At 35.6% G+C, this 21558-nt stretch overlaps 1 protein-coding gene across 1 annotated transcript in view; it reads right to left on the bottom strand.

Annotated features, from left to right (window-relative positions):
* Positions 1-21558, bottom strand: part of LOC143148374 (uncharacterized) — a 39978-nt gene that overhangs the window by 1755 nt on the left and 16665 nt on the right. Inside the window, exons 4-6 of the mRNA XM_076314668.1 lie at positions 6685-6817; positions 1654-1798; positions 1428-1591 (exon numbers count right to left, since the gene is read on the bottom strand). Of these exons, the coding sequence (XP_076170783.1) occupies positions 1428-1591; positions 1654-1798; positions 6685-6817 (442 nt within the window). The remainder of the gene's footprint in view (positions 1-1427; positions 1592-1653; positions 1799-6684; positions 6818-21558) is intronic.

The raw sequence follows: 21558 nt of genomic DNA, 5'->3' as shown, positions 1-21558 counted from the left end.
AGAAAGAGTTTGTTGAAAATTATTTCGTAATCATTTTTATTCATATTTTATATGGTTTTAAACGTATTTACAATAATGCGTAAACTTATACTTTTTTTAAAGGGATGTTTTCACTCCTGGAATCGCTTCTCTGTCAAAATGTAAAACGAACCCATTAATAACGTCACTAGAACTACGTTTGTGCAAAGTTTCGAATTCTTTTGAATTTTCGAATCGTCGAATATCCTTTACTCGAATTGATTCGACATCGTAAGTGATCACGACTTTTATGTTTCATCGAATCAGATTTAGGGAATATTACGAGGAAATGAAGCTTGAAGGCAACGGTAATGTTTTCGAAATCTCGTTTAATAAATTAAGGAAGGTAATCGTAAATAATGTCGGGTACGTGCGCAATATCAATTTCGGTAAAAGTGTAACGTTATTGCTTTTTTTTTTTCTCGATGGACTTGACTGTTTACGATTATGCGTCTTCGAAATGGAACGACGTAAAATGTATTCGTTAAAAGGGATTTTAGTACATACGAGTCGAAGGAGGCGTAATTTTTCGATAGTATAATTTTGTGGCTCGTATTTTCGATATTAAGGCAACGAAAAATATTCAATGGCCTCTTGGTACGTTCACAACAGCTTAAAATTGATCGTGTCTTATTTTCACCTGGCAAAATTCGTCGATTTTATCTAACAATGAACAATTAAATATTGAACTATATATAACTATGATAAATAGTTATCTAACACTGAAGTTTGCGATACAGTAATTTAACGTTTGGATTTAGTTTGCGACAACGATTATTATTAAAGAATGTAATTCCATTAATTGTAAATTGCGGTCAAAGAGAAAAAGGTGTCGCTGGCATATCAAAGTACTATTTCTTATAATTGTCTTTTATATATTTTATATTATATATATTTCTTTTTATATTATGTGTACATGTATGAGGATATATATTACATTACGAAACTAAAGGATGCATCTAACAGAATTAGTCAAGTATTTTCTAAAGAATACATCTTTCAAATTTTACTTTTTCTTTAATCTTCGTTTATACTTCGATTTCTTAAGAAACATGAGATTGTTAATACTTTTCGGTATTCTCTACGCATTGGTTCCGTTTTAATTTTCAAAATTCAAGTTATCTGTTGCCATATTTTTTGTATACTCGTTTACGCCAACGGATTATATTCTCTTGACAATGTTAATTTATCTTTGACTCGCATCAGTTAATCCCGGTAGAAATATTCTCGCGCTGATAATACTTCGTATAAATATAAATTCAGTTTCCAATTTTAATTTTCAAACGGATTTCTGAACGATTATCTTAAACGATAAGATTATCTTAAACTCTACCTCTAGGTAGAGTTTCGCATTTATATTCGACTTGTGTGTCGCGATTCTCTTTTAAACGAGAACAAAAGATGCTAACCTTTCTTTTAAGATTCTTTACGACCTCTTTTAAAACGGAATTCTGCTCCCTTAATAAAATCAGTTCTGATTCATCCTTTTCGCATTTCGTGGTCCAAGTGAGCTGTCTCAAATTCTTCATGCTTTCCTCGAATAAGTTTCCCGGTTCGGTCAAGTTCTTCAGAGCTGCTCCAAGCGGATACAGAAGACTTACACGAAGGAATTCAGGAGTGGCGGATAATACGTACCTTCTGCCACAAGTTGACAGAGCGAGCTAACATCCACGTCGAAACGTTTTAAAGTTTCAAGTAGGTTTGCCAGTTCAAAACTTCGGTTTTCGTACTCGCGTCGAGAGGCCTGGTACGTTTCTATCTGTTCCCCTAATCGAGTCTCCTATTAAAAGAACAAAAGTTTGTCCATACAGATTGAAATTTTACCTATCCGAAAAAGTTGGAGGTAATGTCAATCCACGTCATAATTGTTTCAACAGTATTATTGTACGTAACCGATGTGACCGTACTTGCGAATTATACGCTAAATTTTTGAATCTCTTACTCATTTTAAAAAATGTTCTCCGTTTCCCTGCGCGCGATATTTCTCACATTCGTTTCAACGTTGTTTCGAAACATCGTGAATAATTTTAAAAGATAACCGTTAACGAACTACGCGTTTCGTGGTACCGTTTCGAGAAATTGAACTTCAAAGTAAACTTTGTCGTAAATTTCACATTAATCAGCAAACGATACAATATCCTTGTTACTGCATTCTCTTTGCATTAATCGCGTACTAGAATTACCGCGAATTTAAAAACCAATAATAACCCAGCCCAAAGAACCAGTAACAATTTATAATTATACCCATTTGGATTCGTAAAATTGGCACTCTGCCGTTTTTCTACTTTACGGTCCGACGATGCTCGGTGACGAACAATTAACGCGTTAAACGCTATGATGGTCACTTGTGAACATTTCGAACATACGCCTTTTTAAAGGCTTCGCAAGAAACACACCCTGACACTTGTAAACTTTCAAATAACGTTTCTGTCCTTAACGATGCTGTAAAATCACAAGTACCCCGATAAACTATCGAATATTTTGACTGTTCGCGTTACAAATTGGAAGACTATCGAGATCGTCCTTAAATGCAGAAAACTGACGCGTCAACCTGGTAACGTTTCGATAGAATACGCAATGTAAAAATTGCCCACTACTACGACTCGTTCAGCTGAAAAACAAATTTTCTAGCCGCGTTCACTGTCAAGGGGGCCAAGTTCAATGTTTTCTCCGTTAAATGGTAGCCGAGTTCGTAGTCGATGGTAGGCTATTATGGCACGCGAGGTTGTCTCTCGCGATTGAACGCCTTTATAGTGGGACGATGCTCGGTGACGAATAATTAACGCGTTAAACGCTATGATGGTCACTTGTGAACATTTCGAACATACGCCTTTTTAAAGGCTTCGCAAGAAACACACCCTGACACTTGTAAACTTTCAAATAACGTTTCTGTCCTTAACGATGCTGTAAAATCACAAGTACCCCGATAAACTATCGAATATTTTGACTGTTCGCGTTACAAATTGGAAGACTATCGAGATCGTCCTTAAATACAGAAAACTGACGCGTCAACCTGGTAACGTTTCGATAGAATACGCAATGTAAAAATTGCCCACTACTGCGACTCGTCCAGCTGAAAAACAAATTTTCTAGCCGCGTTCACTGTCAAGGGGGCCAAGTTCAATGTTTTCTCCGTTAAATGGTAGCCGAGTTCGTAGTCGATGGTAGGCTATTATGGCACGCGAGGTTGTCTCTCGCGATTGAACGCCTTTATAGTCGGACGATGCTCGGTGACGAACAATTAACGCTTTAAGAGCTTTCGTCGGGACGCCTGTTCGTTTTCTCGATACAGGGTTTGCATTTCACCGAGAACGATGCCGCGTCCCGCGTTACTACGTCCGGTGGACGTGGCCCTGGCAGATCTGGGTCTCGTTAATGCGGGCGATCGTAAAACTTTCGCGTTAACTTCGTTTTACGCGAGTGGCGTTCGCTCCCGGCGTCCTGTTAGAAAATTGCCGCGAGCGCGGCCGGTCCTCGCGGTAAGAACTGGAAAAAAAAAAAAAAGAAAAGAAAAGAGGTCGATACCAGGGAAAGAGAATTTAGCCGAAGGAAAAGTTCAGGGATTAGCCAGACACTTTCGCTATTAATCACGCGCAACAGCGCTCGTGAATCCCGGTGTTACGTCGTTCCAGAGAGCTACCTATCGATCTGTATGAAACATAACGCGAACTTAATTGAACAGAGAAACCACCACGAGGAGCAACGTTACCGGGTTTATCGGGACAAAGAAATATCCCTTGCGTCCACCGATACTGAACATTCGCCGGAAGTGTTCCATAGGAGAACAAATTAGGTACCTGGTTCAAGAGCGGACGATACGTGACTTGTCACTTCGATCGTATCATCGTATGTTCGTATGGTCCTTTTTGGAAGAATATCTTCGGGAGATGTATATTTCTCTTGCGTAAGATACTAAGGATGGGTAAATTATTAAAAAGAAACACGAGGAATGTGGATCTTTCGGCTTTTTAATGAATTTTTTCTTTTGTATTCTATCAGGTTGTACGGAAAGTCATTTTGTTTTTTTTTTTTTTTTTTGGTGAAAATGAAACACGATTTTTTTAGAGTGTACAAACATTTTATTAAATTATATATTCTCCATTTTGGAAAACGAAATGACTTGAGGAACAACCGAATATATTAGACAGGAGTTTTGGTACGTAAGGTTGGATCAACGAAGTAAGAGTTTACAGTGGGTGAACAAGGAAATGTAAGTTTCTAATTTATATTTTAATATTCTTTCGCTTCTATGAAATTTGTGACAGTTTGATTCGATAATCGAAGGTGATTATCGAATGTAAGAAAAGTTAGAAGGAAAGAGTATAATATTTACATAATATAATTACAGAATATTAGTTTTGTAAATTGACATGTTTTCTAGAGAAAGTTACTATATTTGGGAATACTTTTATTATTCATTGGAAAGTTACCGTAAGAGCTATCGATTAATTTAAGCTGCCGGAAGTAGTCTCTCTTCTTTTAGCTTCCCTTTATCTCGGTCAGAAAGAAGGGTAACCGGATCTGACGTACGTCATCCAGAAACTAAGATAGACGTATGACTGACGTGTTTTCGACTTACAAGAAAATTTGGTTCGAAGTATATCGAAATTGTTGCCAACAGAGTTTCTTCCCTGTGAGGGTATTCTCTTTAACAACACTTGTACAGTTTGCGCTATAGACTGGAAATTGCCAATGAACTTTAAGTCGTCTCACAAAGTGGTTTAACAGAGTATCCTATATTGTGCAAAGATTCTCGAAAATTTATAAGGCTTCATCGTTTCGAAACGATTAAAAAATTCTAGAAAATGAACTATTCTACATGGAGAGTTTGACAATTTTTCGATCGAATTGTGCCGATGTTTTATGAGTAATATAAGAAAAAATTGTTGTTTAAATAGATCTAGAATTTGTTACAAGGTCTTATATAATATATCGGTCTTATATAGAACTCGACATTTTAATGTCGAATGTTTGTACCAACGAAAGCTGGATCGATTACCTCTGACGATCTAAAGAAGGAAGTAGTGTCTTTGGTCGATGTTGGAAGTTGTTGATAAATTTAGTTTCAGTGTTAAATTTAGTTACGATAGCGTTACACGTATACACTCATAGTAATAATCCTTATAATATTTTTCCACAATATGTTGACGTATAAAATAAAAAATACTTATAAAATAATCGATAATATTACACTATAAATTACGTTAAACATAAATTTATTCTTCCGTTCGTGAAACTTATCGATAGAATCTGTTTGGAAAATTTCAAGATATCTTGCGTATTGGACACAGTTTGTTGGTAGAATTAACAGTAGAATTACAAGTATTGGCGGGAAGGAAGCACGAATAAAAGTCGTGGTTTAGGAACGTAGAGGTGTATATATGGGCCGCTTGGAATTCTGTTCGGACACTGAATATTCAAAAGGTAACGAAAAGGTAACAAGTTCGATTTCACGTGTCAGAAAGGCGACGTTTCAAAGGATGGACTTTTTGCGATCCAGTATCTGTAAAAAAAAGTTGGCTACAACGTCAGAGTGAATGCATATCAATTAAAAAAAGTGCTTTGATGTTGGTTTACGATGCATGTAGCATCGCTATTGCATCTGAAACTTTTCGAACTACTGTCCATGCTACCAAGGAAAATTCGAATATCCTTTGTATTTTCAACTTCCTGTCGTAATAAAGGTAGAAAGTTTTATCTCCGTGGATTGTACATTGAGGAAGAAGTTCAATTCTCTGCTAAGAATTACGAAACTGTATAATAACGTAACGTTAAAAGGTTAACGACATTATTTCTAGCTTCTTCATGAAAATGATCAAATCGTGCATTGAAAAATAGGGTTCTTTTATCACCGATGTAAGATCTCGCTGTTCTCCATTTCGTTTTAAAATAAATATAGTTGCATATATACGGTATAATCATTCGAAATTATTGCTTCAGTTTACACGAATTGTTATCTCTAGAGAAATATCGATTAAATAAAAGTTGTGCGTGTAGCGAGACACAATTTGCCGTAATTAGGTGCATTACTTTTCCGAATTTCAGTGTACTATCGTGTTTCAGTATCGCGGCGATAGTTATAGTTTTAGATGTTACGTCGTAAAGTACAGTATACTGTTACATTATTATTAACCCTTTAACGGTTTAATGTACCTCGGAGACGCTTAAGGCTGTAAGGGTCTACTTTGTATAACACACTTGTTTTATAGCATACAGGAACTACTTGTTAAGTAGAAGGTAATAAACAACAGGGGAAAAACGTGTAGAATATACGAGTATTGTACCCAATTCCTTGCAACACTTGGTATTACTTTCGAACGTAAACAAGAATAAATATTTCGTTGATTTCGTCACTTTCAATGAACTGTTAAGGGTTTAATGTCAATTTTGTATACAGCCTCTCTATTGTAATCAAATCTTCACCGCATCGTAAGTCGGTGTCTCTATGTTCTTACAATTGTTTCGTATTGTGTAATTGAATGGGTTGAGAGATTAGAACTCAACTGTATATATTTTCCTTACTTAGTCATATGGTAATCGTGTCCCAACAACCTATCTCTTTCGTTAGTATTGTATTAATGGTAATTTGAAACGACTCATTCTGTACACGTTACTTCCGTTACATTCAAAATTGAAATTAAGTTTTTAATTAGGTATTTAATGTACCTGTTCTCTAGTTTCGTTGCACAGCTTGATTAATTCGTGAAATTGTTTCTCGGTATTTTCTCGTGTCACTTTCAAAATTGCTTCGCACTCTCGCTTAACCAGAGTCACTGCGTTGTTGCATTCAGATTTGTTGCTGAAAACAAAGGGAGCGGTCTACAATAAATTGCTTTGATTATTAACGAAATTATAATTATACAAATTTAGACTGTTATTTCAATTTTTATTTCTCGGGCGTTAATTGATATCCTTTAATTGCATTTAAGTCCATTGTGAAAACCCCCAGTGTATTCGTTAAGCATCGATCCTGTAATTTTATCGTTACTAACTTTTTTTCTATATCACGATACAGGTTTCCCATACATTCGTAATAAATTGTAACAAAATTTCCATTTTCAATAAATTTTACCAAAGCTATGTATAATTTCGGTGTATTAATCATTTTTATTCGAATTTCAGAATGATTAATCGTCCAGTGCATTCATTTATTTCCCCTGTACGTTCATTTCTTCGATTATTTTTCAATGTTTTTTCGTTCACCATATCTGTCAATGAATCCCTTGGGTCGTAAATTGTGGCTCGTTAACAATATGAAACATCGCGCTCGGAGTTTTTCACTGATTTGTAAATTCAGAATATTACTATTTTGTAAAAAACCGAATTATATTAATTACTATAGGATAAACTCATCTCAAGCATTCTTAACGTTTCCGTTATTTTATTTTGGATATCGTCAGAGAAACTATTTATTAGAAACTGTAGCAATATACGTAATAATATTATCTGAAACGTGATTTGAAATAAATGTCAATGAAAATAGAAATAAACAACTCTGTGTATCGAATAATACTTAGAACTGGCGTAAATTTTCTTTAAAATGAATAGTAACAATTACTTGTACCAAAGACAAAAAATAAACACGTGCACGAAGAAGTTATTACAAACGAAGGTATAAAAAAGATATGCAATTTACGAAGTTAATAAGAGGACAAATATATATCATGGATAGTTCGAAATAATACCCGAGAGAAATCGTACGTAAGAATTTTATTGAAGGACAGAATATTGTTATTTACGATCGGTCAAACATTAGAATTATACGATGTTTACACTGTAATAGTCGGTAAAATAGTATTCTATAAGGATATCTTCTGCACCCGCTGTAAGTTTTCAGAAAATGTATCGTTCACCGTTCGTTCGGCAAAAAATGCAGCTTGTCTTTTCCGATTCCTTCAATTGTGCAACGTTTAAACGATTTTAGCAAATGCGAGACTTACGGTGGTTGGTAAAGGACGAACCATGAGCAACCGGACCGCAATGATTCTTCGATACAGGGATTTCACAATATCCGATCAAGTTATTGAATTTGCTTTCCTTCGAATTCCTTGTTTTCCGCATGGCGAGCATGTCTGTCTTTTCGTATAATAAAATCTTCCAAGTCGCAATACGAAGCTCGACGTTATAATTCAGTTTACAGAGCAATCAGAAATAACGAAGCTTCAATTCACGGAATTGCCCAACATTTTTCTATGAAAATTTCATTTATTTCGATTCTCTGTACTTTAATCTGTATTACATAATTTTTCATCGCACTTTTTATTTTGTTTTATTACCTTCGGTTCGCGAACCGATTCTATTCTGGATTATCATCAATGAAATAACTTGAATATTTTCGATCAATGTTCCGTTTAATTTACAATTTTAAAATGTACATACGACGATCAAATTATTCAAATCGGTTAAAGGAAATCACTTCGAAAAGCTTTCTATACCATATTTATCCTTTCAAATGATTAATCATTTGTTTCGATGAATCTCAATCAAATATTTCGCTCTTTTATTTTTCGTAGTGTGCGTGCAATCTTCGTTGATCGTCATTACTTATTTTTTCTGTTCGGAAATATATTTCGGTGTATGTTTTGAATTGAAAATACCATTGGCGGGAATCTTTCGCAATTAAAATGAAATATACGGTGAAATATTTAACGAAAATTGAGGGAACGAATAAAAATGTTCATTTCATGACCGAAAAGAAATCTTTTCCGCTTTTCCGATGTTAAATAAACGTGAATCGTGCCGGTGGAAACGAACAACTTCGCGTCCAGATTTTAAAAAGGGCACGATGTTTGCAAGGAGGGAAGCGTAAAAATCACGTTTTACATGGCGAAAGTAGCGTTCTAGAGAGTACGGCGTTCCAAATGCTTTGACGTCGATGAGGGTCTGATTCAGCGTATTCAAAACTTCAAACGCTCCCGAAACTTTCTAATTCTAGTAACACATTTACCACATTTTTCGACAGTTTTCTCGATGAGGAATGAAAGTGCATTATGTTCGAACCGTTATACAAATTCAACCTAATACATCTCACGATACATTCGTTCCCGCCTATAAAATCAACGATGACTTGTAACCAAACTGGAGACAATTTTATTTCAAATACAAATAATAATTAACTATATATTTGAAACATTTCAATCTTTTATTTCGTCCAACGTTATTTGAAAACAACCGAAATTTCGATTTATTTGAAACGGCAGGTGCTTCGAATAAACCGTGAAATAACAGAAATTTTAAATTAACTTGGAAATAACAGTTTTATCGTTCACGTAACGAACAGATATTTTTTTCCACCGTGTAACTTCTCTTTTTATTTTTACATAACAAACTCGATCATTTTTCTCACGAATGCTCTCGTCCGGAAATACTATATACGCTTTTCTGTTATTTTTTCACTTTATTAATTTTTTTCCGATATTAAATCGTACACCTACCATAAATATTGTAAACCAATTAGTAGTATCCTGTAATAAAAATAATGATCGAATCGAAACCGTCGCGGTGCTATAGGATTTCTCAGCTCGCAAAATAATTTGAGAGGGGAAATTCGGTCGGAAGGGACTTTCATGTTTCGGGAAGAATTAATTTCCTAAAAGTCATCAATCTTTTAACAGCTCATGTGCACACATCGATACTGTTGCACAGCTAAACGGAGTGATTTTCGTGTCCATTAATCTTTGAACCTCGTATTCGTTCAATTATTAATACCATCCGACACACGAACCATTAATTTCTGTCGATGATATGTAAAAGTTTCTCCGACGTTTGTACCAGTAACAGTTCACCAATTGGGTGTTTATACTAATTTATCCCGTATGTAATTTGCGTTCCACTTGTTTGTTTCATTTTCGGGTCTGTTTGACGCGTGTAATGTGCTTAATCGGACACTCTGTACACTCGCGTTTAGCATCGTCACATTTCGCGTATTCACGTGCAATTGACAGAAAGATCATTTGACACTACCGCATAACACGTATCGATTACTTGTTGAATTATTACCGACAGTATCGTTGCACGACACAACAATCTCACTATTTTACCGTACGTTGCGCAAGCCGATGAATGCGATTACCGAACAGCACGAAGTTTATTTAAAAATATAACTTTACGTTCAAAAATAATATACGAAACTTTCATAATTGTCGAATTTATTACTGTATCGTTTACCGGACAGGGAGAATAATTCGATATTTGAAAGGAAAGGTAAATATAATATTTTGGTCCGATTGATATGAAATTCGAACTTTTAATAAATGAAAATTAAACAGTTTCTCGTTGCTCTTTCAGCAGTTTTCTTTGTTTATCGTTTCGCGTTAGTTCGATGTAATTTGAAAATTAGTATTGCGAAAATAAAGAGGAAATTGTGTTTCCATTTTCGAGGGATAGAATTTCGAGCAACAGTTACGTAGAAAGCTTTTCGTTCCAAAATATTGTATAATCCTCAGGTTGGTGTTTAATGGTATCGACAATCTGCAGATTATGGACCACAGTACCAAAGTTCTCAAGCTCGATAATATCAAATAATTAGTTTCGATAATCGAAATCGTCCCTCTCGGTGATGTATCGTGCATTTTCGAATCGTAGAAAATATTGTTATCGACGTATTCTAATTCACGATCGTGACAAATTTTGAGTTATACGATCCGATCGATAGGTACTACTCGTTCAGATAGTCATATGATCTATTACTTAGAATTTGCAGTCACGGAAACGAGATATTTCGATTTATGGTTGCTACAACCAAGTGTTATGCAACATGCAATCTAGTCAACAATTTAGATTACCGTGCAAGCAACGATCATGATTAATAAACGACACAAATAATGAAAGCGAATGTACTCATTAAACATCAATGTACAATTAATCGCTAACATTTTGATCGACGTGTATCGCTAAAGCTAAATAATCTTAGTAAAATTTAAATAATGTTTCATCGAACGATTACAAATGATTGATTTACGATTGCAAATTACAAATATAATTTATTATTACCGATCCATGTCATTAATTTACGATTACCTTTAGTACTCGGGTGTAAAATTAATTGCAAAATAATCAGTTATTGCCCAATTCTGTTACAACGCAAAATCATGGATAGTTTTTACTTGAGCGTTCGTGTACTTTTAGTGTTAGTTTTACAATGGTTGTTTTTCTGTGATTTCTGTTGAATTGAAATTGATTCTTTTGACCTGAAAAATTGGATTGGTTCAGAATTCAGAAATATGGTAAAGTTCGAGTATTGAGTTCGCTGACCATGTTCAGATTAGAAATTTGAAACAGTTAATTAATTGTAAATAATGATGTAGATCGTTGCTCACTGTATAGCAACAATAATCCAACTTATATGCATTTTCAAGTATTTTATATAAAAAGAAAAGAACTCTTTTTAAACGTTTCGATCATTGAATTTTGGTTCTCCTTATCGGTAAACACAAAATAATTTTATCTTGTAAAACTAAAACATAAAAAAATAAATAAAATGTTACCACAGATATAACTATAATACGTGTTGAACAGATCGAAGAGATTAATATTACTACTCGACTCGACTAATGCTCCATTTTGTTTCTAATTTCTCCTTTTGAGATGTTCTCGTAAGATTGCACGTAGACATTAACGAATAGACACGCAAATGTCAATGAGAATTTTGCATACATAATATTGTCTGTACAACGTCCCGTAATCTCGTCTGAAATTTAGCGCTCCCATGGGTTTAAGATACGTCAATCTATGGACAAGTAGGAGCAAACTTAAAATTGTCCAACTTCTAATTAGGATTTGGAATCTTTTCGTTTGCGAATAACTGAATTAAAGTATCAAAGTAAAGGGTAGGAAAATTGTAAATCGAAAACGAGTGAGAAAATCTAGTCAGTGTTGGGAATCCAATTCAGGTCACAAACCGTAGCAAGAGTCATTGATATCGAGTTATCGATATCGAGTTATTGATATCGACTTATAAGATTGGAGGGTCGTAGGCAATAGTTATCGAATTGCTGCAACTCGCTGATAGCTCACGTTATTCTCTCTTTCTCACGAAAAATAATCACAGTGTCATTGCTCTAATAACTCTCTCGTTTGGACAAGACGAACGGAGCCATTAAAGAACAGATTTATAACTGTAAAATTATTTACAATTCGAATACTTTACTCAACACTTTAAAAGCTTTAACGTGTTACTTGAGGTATGTAGTATATACGTAATAGAAATATTTCTATATTAATCGCACGGATATTCTGTATTCTCGATATTCGGTCCATTCTCTTGAATAATTCAAAATCACAATCCTCTAATTCAGTGGGGTAGAATTTTTTTCATTGGTAGACAAAATGTAATAAAATACGATTACATTTTTTGCTGACCAGGTTCTGGGTAAAGTCGACAGTAATACAATACGTTCTAGTTTTACATACTATCAAATATATTTTTCAAAGTATAAATGTGCATTCAAAGATTCGTTAAGATACTTGGGGTTATTAAGGGTTCTTAGGGTCGAACAATGCGAAGATCGAGTTTGTTTAAATAATCATAAATAGAAGCTGTTTAAGGTGATAGTCTGGCAATTTTAGATAAAGAAAATACTTCAATGGGGAAGTAACTTATTACACTTCGTTCATTTAGAATATTAAATTCGTTATCAATCGAGAAGACTCTCGTAGAAAGTAATTGAACGAAACCTAAATTTGTTTCCTTAAGAACGTAATACTGGTCCGTAATATCGCGAGCAAGAAAATTACCTGCAACCGTTTCAACAGTACAGATGAAAAAACATTCTCTTCTACTAAAGAGTAGAAACTTATCGTTGTTAAAAATCATGTGAAACGAATTTTAAACCAACAGAATCAGATCCTAGTCGAGACTATGTTTTTATCCGGAAGAGAACTTCGAGTCACGAAGTCGAAACGTTGAAACACACGCCATTAGACGCTTTGCAACAGCTTCGATTTGAACTCTGAGAATCATTTTTCTTCTACGTTCTGCTTCACGGAGGGAATCTTCTTCAATAGTATTTACCGATATCTGAAGAACGAAACGATCGCTGTTGCTGCTCTCTGTAATCGATACACAAGTCGAACAACCGAGTAATCGAATAAGCGAAGGATTCGGGTAACTCGCTGCGGACGTAGTTCCGTTTAACGGAACTCGCGATTCTTTCGATTGTAACGCGAGGAGGGAACACTTTCGTACACGTTTCCCGGTTTCGACTGGGAGAAATTTTCATTTCGAGTTTCCAGGTTCGGTTAATTAATCGTTTTAATTCCCCCTGTAACACGTGCGCGGGTTGTATCGACTTAATTGGAGCCAGGCCATTTGCTGATACTCCTCGCGGGTTTGCAGTCGTTCTTCCGTCAAACGAACTTGCTACAGGCTTTCCACGTTGTTACGAGCACGGGCTGCCTCGAGGTAAGCGCAAGATGCAAATTTCCTGTGTACCTATACAACGAACCGGTGACACAGGAGCATCGAGAGGCTGTAACTTTGCCGCGTAACCGATTTTCGATTTAACCGGCGATAGAGTTCCCCGAACGCTTCGTTTGAATCCATTGCCGATTTCCAGAGAATCCCTCCCGGTGAACTCGCGCCGTGGATGAATTATCCGCGACGAGGGGTCCGAGGAGATACGGATTTATTCGAAAATGGAAAACCGTAAGGTGAGAACGAAGGATTTGAACGGTGACGCAAATCCCGAAGGTGTTTTCGAGTTTCCCCGCTCGTAAACGTGGACGGTTTCAAGACGAGCTTCGACCGAAACGAACGCGCGCTTTCGTTTGGCGTTTTCAACGGGTCGGGGAAGTGCTAATTAAATTAGCGGGACCGGTTTAATTAGTAACAAAGTGCCGGTTAAGTTGGTAATTGACTGAACGTTACGGTGGACTCATAATTAATATGAACGGGATTTAATCACTGCTGGTAATACGGCGAGAACTTCCTCAAAGATTTGTATCCTAGTTACATCTCTTTGACGTTTACGTGGAGTCCTATCGGTGTACGTACGCATCCAGCGAAGAACTCGAGTTTCGAACATGAACGCGAACATGGAAAAGAGAAAGCGACAGTACTCTCGAAGAGTCTTTGTATCGGATTGACGATTCAATTTTTAAACGATGAAATAGAGATTGAAACGAAAGCAACCGCGACGCGATGGAAATTGCGATTAACAGGATTCGAATGGTCGAAGATAATGCAATCGATCAGCGTGAAAGGAAAGAGTACATCGTTAAAATTTCTTCCGGATTGTAGTGATTTGTGGTGATTCTACTGTTTGAAATCATAATCCAAATCCTACTGTTTCAGATCAGTACGTGTCATACGAAATCCAGATTTGTACAGAGTGAACGTACCGATATAATAACTTTTTATCAACCTGATCAAAACACGTACTTTCTTCATTTTTTGACAGTTTCTTCGATTACTACGATGTGGTTTGCGGTCTCTGTTCTTCTTCTCGACCGATCTCTTTTATCCTTTTCGTAAATTCGATCACATTACTCCTCAGTACCAGTGTTCTGGTTGGCTGAATACACGACAGAGATAGATTCATCTCTGTAGACTCGTTCGCAAGGTTCTTGCCTCCGAGGACCTCTATTTGTTGGTTTATTCATTCCTCTTCAATTTGTCTTCGCTTACCGAGAATTCTTCAATCACTATGTTTTATCGAAATCTTTCTATATTCTTTCACCGCACTACCAAATTTCTTGCTTTCTTTTCTCGTGAATCCGACTGCTATTTTGACTTTATCCCGATCGATATATTATATATATATTCTTATATGTTCTTATATATATATTCTATATATGTTCTTTAAAATTCTACGCTTCTGTAAAAGGTGATCGTTACTTTCTTTTCTCCCCATTTTCTATAACACTTAATTTTCTCCTTCTACTATCTTGGTATTCATGTACCGAGTTATTATCGCCCGGCTCATGTTTTTAAATTAGATCGCAAATTTTAGTTCATAAAACAGCAATTCGTTAACCTTCACTTTTTCACATAGCTGTTTTTCACCCCATACGTACGTCACGATTTCGTGTACTTGAATAACTATGTTTTTTCTTCGTCGCGATACACGAAGTCGTTGACTAAATAAACGAAAGTATAAAATAATTTTAATACATTAGCCAACGCGTTTGCTCTAATATTCCACATAATTAAAACGTCATGATGCGGCAATTATGACAGTTTCCGCGTTCACTGTGGAAACGAGAGAATTATCGGTAATTTAGTTTGGTACACACATTAATAGTCAATTTACCTATTATGCGTATAGAATTTAAGTATTATCAGATTCGATGTGTTTAAATTAGGAATAATTTACAACGAATATCGAAACAATTTTCGTAACGGACATTTCTGAACGAAAACACATTTTGTACTGCTAATATTATAACAAGATTCATCTTTTTGCCCGGAATTCGTTAACCAGTAAAGCCAATAATTATGGAATTTCCTCTGCAAAGTTCACTGATCGTAAAATAATTTAACAGACCCGAATTGTATACGCTCCAAATATCAACGACTCCTGGAAAGTATGAAATTTTGCATCTGTATCTATTTATGTTGAAACTTTGTTATTTGTTTATTCAAAGCTGTTTACCAACCGGTAAGGCAATCAGGAAGTCCGCGGTAACGTCAATACGACTCGTTGAGAAATAAACACATTTTGCTTTGAATTTAACTTTTAGGGCGATAAATCTTTTCATCAACAGCTCTTTGCTTCAAAACGACTGTGAAAATCGAATCGAAACTTTTTCATGGAAATGAGATCTGTTTGACCGAGTTTATATAAAATACTGAAATTCGAATGGATGCCTAACGCTTTCGACTATTTCGTACAGAACGGATTAAGTTTACGTTATGGCGTTGGTCGAGCTATTTGTCTTTTTCGAAGACTAACTTTTGCTGAATTTTCGTGACCGGAATAACGAGGCAACGTTCTCATCAAGGAGGCAATTCGATTTTATCCATAATTTGTGAATCAATACCACGGAGCCACGTTCGTCAGCGCGATTGTACTCTTGACGAGCGGTAAAACAAGTATCTGCATATACAGGATGGTCTGTGTAACTGGAAACGTTCGCGCGACCCTACAAACACCGACTTGCTTGTGAATCCGTATTTCCCTCACGATGAAATAAAATCGTTAAATAAACGAATAATATATATATATATATATATATATATATATATATATATATATATATATCACGAAGAAAAAGTGTTACGTCCGATGAACTATTCAAAGTTCTTCTTTCACTGTTTCAAACGTAATACGACTGAGAAATATTTTCATGTATTTAATAAAGACCGTGTTATATCCGTGTGATGTGAAATATAATATAAACGATATCGAAGCGTTTCCACCGTGCGTGAAAATATTATACAACGCTAAAATGACACGAAAGAAGCAATTCTTTGAGATTTTAAGATTTCAGAGTGAATCATTGCGAATCGGTTTGGAAAATGTGTGACTTACGAAAAAGTACTTCCAGCTTACGAATATAGATGTGACATCGTACAATAAAGACGCGTAGATAATTACAACTCGAGTAGATGTACGTAACTATTTAGGTGGCGATGTAAACTTACAGCTGTACATTTCAAATTTCAAGGTACAAAAAGACGGTATAAGATCGCTCGAAGATTTCGTTTACATGTATTATTCAGTCTGTTTCGAAATTATTCATATTTATGAAGTCTAAGGAGGGTTCGAAGCTTTTGGAACTACTAAACGGAGAGGCTTATGTTTTCGTGTTGTATTCGAAAGTCGTGCACGGAGGGTACTTCTCTAAATTTATTTTCATTCACAGCAATTTTCCATACAATTTTTATCATTTATCAAGCTTATCCGTCGTTCGTCTTCCACCTTCGTAAAAGTTGTACGCAATTTATTGCAAGCTTGCGATATCGTGTATTCGACGATGGATTATTTGAACGTAACGAATATACACACACCTGCATAATTATATATTTAAATTTCACGGATTACAAAAATATCACAATCGACGATAAATTCTATTATTATTTTACTTTGCGTAACGCGTAGAATACATAAATTCTGATGCACGCGTGCATCAAAATTCAATGCGTATTCAAATTCGTAACTTCTTCACTTTCACAAAGATTGAATAATAATATTGTTAACGCTACGAACGTTCGGCTATTTAATATCGGTAATTCGTTATTTTTGTTCGTTACTGAATACTTAGTTTCGATTCAATTCCGCGACGCGTGTCAAGCGAAATACGTGCTCGTACATTGGAACAAACTTTCATTTGATTTTATACACGAGCGGCTTCTGGTTTATTTGATGTTGCAAACAGACAACGCTCAATGAAATTGTTTTATCAATAGGGCCCCTTTTGCTAATCACGCAGTTTGTTCGAAATTGCAAATGAGTACGGACACTCGACAATGTACACGATACCAGTGTAAACTTTTCGAATCCTCTTTCGGGCGTTTCGTTCCACGCTTTTTCCATGGTATTTATTTGGAAAAATGAAGGAAAAGAATTTTACTCACGGAAATCTAAACCAAAATGTAGAAGGTCGACGATATTAATGTTTTCTCTGTTCATATTTTTGAAGACGTATCGTTGTAAGAAAATATCCTGAAGATCTTTCTCGACGATATGCGACAGTAAAATAAATAATTGAATCGTTAACGGGACGCTCGAAGAATATACTTAAAATTAAGCAGTCGTACTGTTCGTAGTTATTAAAAGTTTTGTAATTTCATCGTTTTCAAAATGTACCTAAATCAAGTAACACGTACTCAATTCTTTCCTACGAAAACATTTATTCAAACGGAGTAGACACTTTGTTCTCGTCTTTTGTATAATATTTTCGATACACCACTCGCAGAAGGTACCCCTTTTTAATCGTCGGTTCGAATTCTTTCAACGAAGTGCTTTTAATTTCGTCCACCAAATTTTTGAATCGCAACGGAAATAGATTATCGCCGTGACACATTGTTGATAACGATTCCACGATGTATTTGCAAACCGAGCCGTCGTTTTTGTTGCATCGACGGGCGCAGAATTTCATAGCAAAGGTTCTCGTTTATCGAGAAATAATGGTTCGATTGTCGCTCGGTCAGCGGAAAAACCTGGTGATTTAGCAGTGATCGGTGACGATCCACGAACACGAGTTCGACGACGCAGCCCGAACCGCGTAAACGTCCGGTTCCGGTGACAGTGGATTTATCGTTTCATGAGTGACGTAACGTGATGTTGTACCCGTGGCTACTATACGCTTTGTCCAACGTGAGTGGATTTCTCCTTTGATTGGTAAACTTCCGTGACATGCCACGTTTAGCAAATATGGAGGAGGGTGGGGGGTCTCTTTGCCAAAATCACCGCCCAGTTGTTCATCAGTTTTCTCAAAATCACCACCAGGACGAACTTTGACGTGATCTATCGATGGTGGAATCAAAACAGTTTCGAACTTTGAAGATCGACCCATTTCTTGGTAACCCTAGTTACATTTCTAATTACTAAATTTGAGTGTTGAAAAACTGATCGAAATAAATCATTTTTCATCGTTCCTCTACGTATTAACTACTCCGAATTATCGAATCGCAGTGATCGAGAGATGGCTATAAACGTGGACAATATTTTATTCGATTAATTATTGGCCAGAGCTAACTGTTGTACTCCTTTAGTTTCAGAGACAGGCAAAATAGTTTGGTCGAAAGTTGTTTGTTGTTGGTGATAGAATTAATTGAACGACACCATCGTTAATACCGATACGTATCGATTATCAAGCATTGCGTTGAAGTCTCGAACAGGTATTGAAGTAAATTATCATTAATACTGATAAGATGTACTTGACGTTTCTTCGAATATCGATACATTTCAACTGTCTAGTATCATTGAGACCTCGACGAGACAGCAAGTCCGTTATTGGAGTTGTGAAGTATTCACATAAGTTGAATTATTGGAATTTTCATTCTTGGATTTGGAAAATTCTTTTCCTTCGTTTTTCAAAATAAATACTCTGGAGAAAGCGTGGAACGAAATGTCCAAAAGAGGATTCGAAAAGCTTCATAATTTTATACGAACTCTTTGTGTCGATTAAACCTGGCGTGAATTTAATATAATTCCTTTTTATTTTTGAGTATTTATTATAAAGTTAAGGATGAAGTATAATACAAAAAGAAATTTATCGTATAATTAATTTTCAAAAGTGGAAATGACACTTTACACTCGTCAATTTTTGTTTACTCGATCTTTCTCCTTCAATGTTTTAATTGTCTGAATTCATCTGCCGAATCACGAAACATTCTATTTTCAAAAAACACGACTCTTAAACGCTTGTGTTAACTCTTATCGTGTTAGAATATCGACAAGCTATTTTCACCATTTTTTGTACTATCGGAATATAATATAAAGTCGATATTGATGTCACTTATCTAACATATATTTATTATATGTGTCACGTGCTAAACAATTTGATAATACGACGACCAACAATTTCCTAAATGTGATCGACCAACATAGTTTTATTCGAATAATAATTTATTCGAGTTAACGGTTACATTTGATGTTACATATTCGTTAACTTTCTTTCACAATTTTCTTCGACCAAAAATAACCAAGGTTCATTATTATTACCAGCACTTATTCTTTTTAAAAATACAGATTGGTAGAAGATTAGAGATCGAAAATATTTAATAGTTTTTTGTGTTTTTATGAATTGTGACTATAATGTCTTTTCTATTAGAGATTTCGATATAAGCTCACCGAGATAGTACTACTACGAATCGTATTCGAAACAACAATGTGGGCAGAATATTATTTTACAAATCTGCATTGCGATTAAAAGCTAAATCATTTAGTGTAGGCGCCACGAAACGATTTCTTTCTAGCGCATCAGTTTGAAAAGCGATAAGAATCAGTTTTAAACGATAAGCGGAATACTTTAATCTCCATTGTTCAATAGAATTTCGGATGTACGTTTGCATTGCAATTCGACGCGAATCGATTTAATTCATCACGAGCGAGATGAACGATAGAACACGGTCTCTATCTCTTCGGCTCTGCAAGTTCCACTGGCATTCATACGCCCAAACATCATGTTTTTTGTTGAACAATGGTGAATCATGTTTCCACAGCGTGCATGTTACGATGACAATGTTTAATTTTGCATCGATATAGCACTCGATTTTATCGTTGTTTTACTTATCCTTTTTCTCCTTTCGGAGAACATTTTGCCATTGTTTTCTCCTTTCAGACGCACAACACGAAATCTGATGCACCTAACGTTCAATGATTCAATTTGTATAATTTTCCCTCGTTGAAGAATAGTTATGGACAATTTCGTTCATCCATAATTGTAAATCTTCAAAGACCGTTTCATCGTTGGCAATATTATCAACGGTGGTATTTAGAGAACTACACAGGGTATGCAAAAATATTGTGATGGATATTTGTTCAAAGAATCGATTGAAATTCATTTTATTTCTACGATCGAAGATTAAATTTGATATTATTTCTAGGTATTTTTCTCGACACGGTGGTAAAGAGTTCGAAAGGAACAATATATAGTAACAAAATTGTTTCCTCGTAAAAGATCGTTGCAATTTCGGTTAATAATATTTCACAATAAATGAACGTGTTAAAAATATTTTGACAACGTCTCACTATTTTGTACGTATTGTGCAATTCAGAAATAAAGGACACGAAGATTCGATTACGTTATTGTTAATCAGTTGCGGTCTGGAACCCGAATGTTCTCAGAAACTGTGCCAAACAACTCTACGTATATTCGAAGATTCAGAGTTTGTAACTTTTAATACGGAAATATATTTTCGCTACAGAGCTATAGGATGATCGGTCGGAATAAAATTAACTGATGCGGTTCGTCGACCGTGTATTCTTTTTCAGTGAACACAATTAAAGAAATGTTCGAAACAAGCGCTGGCTCGAATATTTAATTTGGTGACTCGGGCAGGTGACACGACGTATGTCATCGGATATATTAACCGGAATAATGAAAACAATGAGACCGTGAAGTTTCTTCAAATTGTGCGTTCATATTCGAAGCACGTTTATCAAAATCGTATTATGCCGGAGAAACAAGGCGAGAAATGGCAGTTACGACGTAGTAAAGGACCTGAGGAAGATACAGGGAGAAAGTTTTCGAAATTCGACTCGCGAGAAAAGTCGAAGGTGCGGCGAACAATGGCAGAAGAAGGAGCGGGTTACCGAGTTGCTTTTAAAAGTTCCGTCGATTCCATAAATCTCCAAACTTCCCGCCGAATTTTAACATTTTCACGGCACCTCTGCTCCTTATGCAAATTCAGAGATAAATGAATTTATATCAAGACTCGCGGCTCGCGAGACTTTAATAATGTCGCGATCGTTGGATCGAAAATGATAATCTCTATTTCCAATGAAACTGTCGAGAGATTAATTGCTTTCGGCTCGTCTACCCAGGACGTTGGTGGAAAATTAAACCGCCATGATTAAAACCACTACTTATCGCATCTATAATTTCACTTAAAATATTATAAAATACTCTCGCCCTCGGTGTTTCAATATC

This window comes from Ptiloglossa arizonensis, chromosome 6 (assembly GCF_051014685.1).
Source record: "Ptiloglossa arizonensis isolate GNS036 chromosome 6, iyPtiAriz1_principal, whole genome shotgun sequence".
Taxonomy (NCBI): Eukaryota; Metazoa; Arthropoda; class Insecta; order Hymenoptera; family Colletidae; genus Ptiloglossa; species Ptiloglossa arizonensis.
This window is presented reverse-complemented; position numbering and strand designations above follow the sequence as displayed.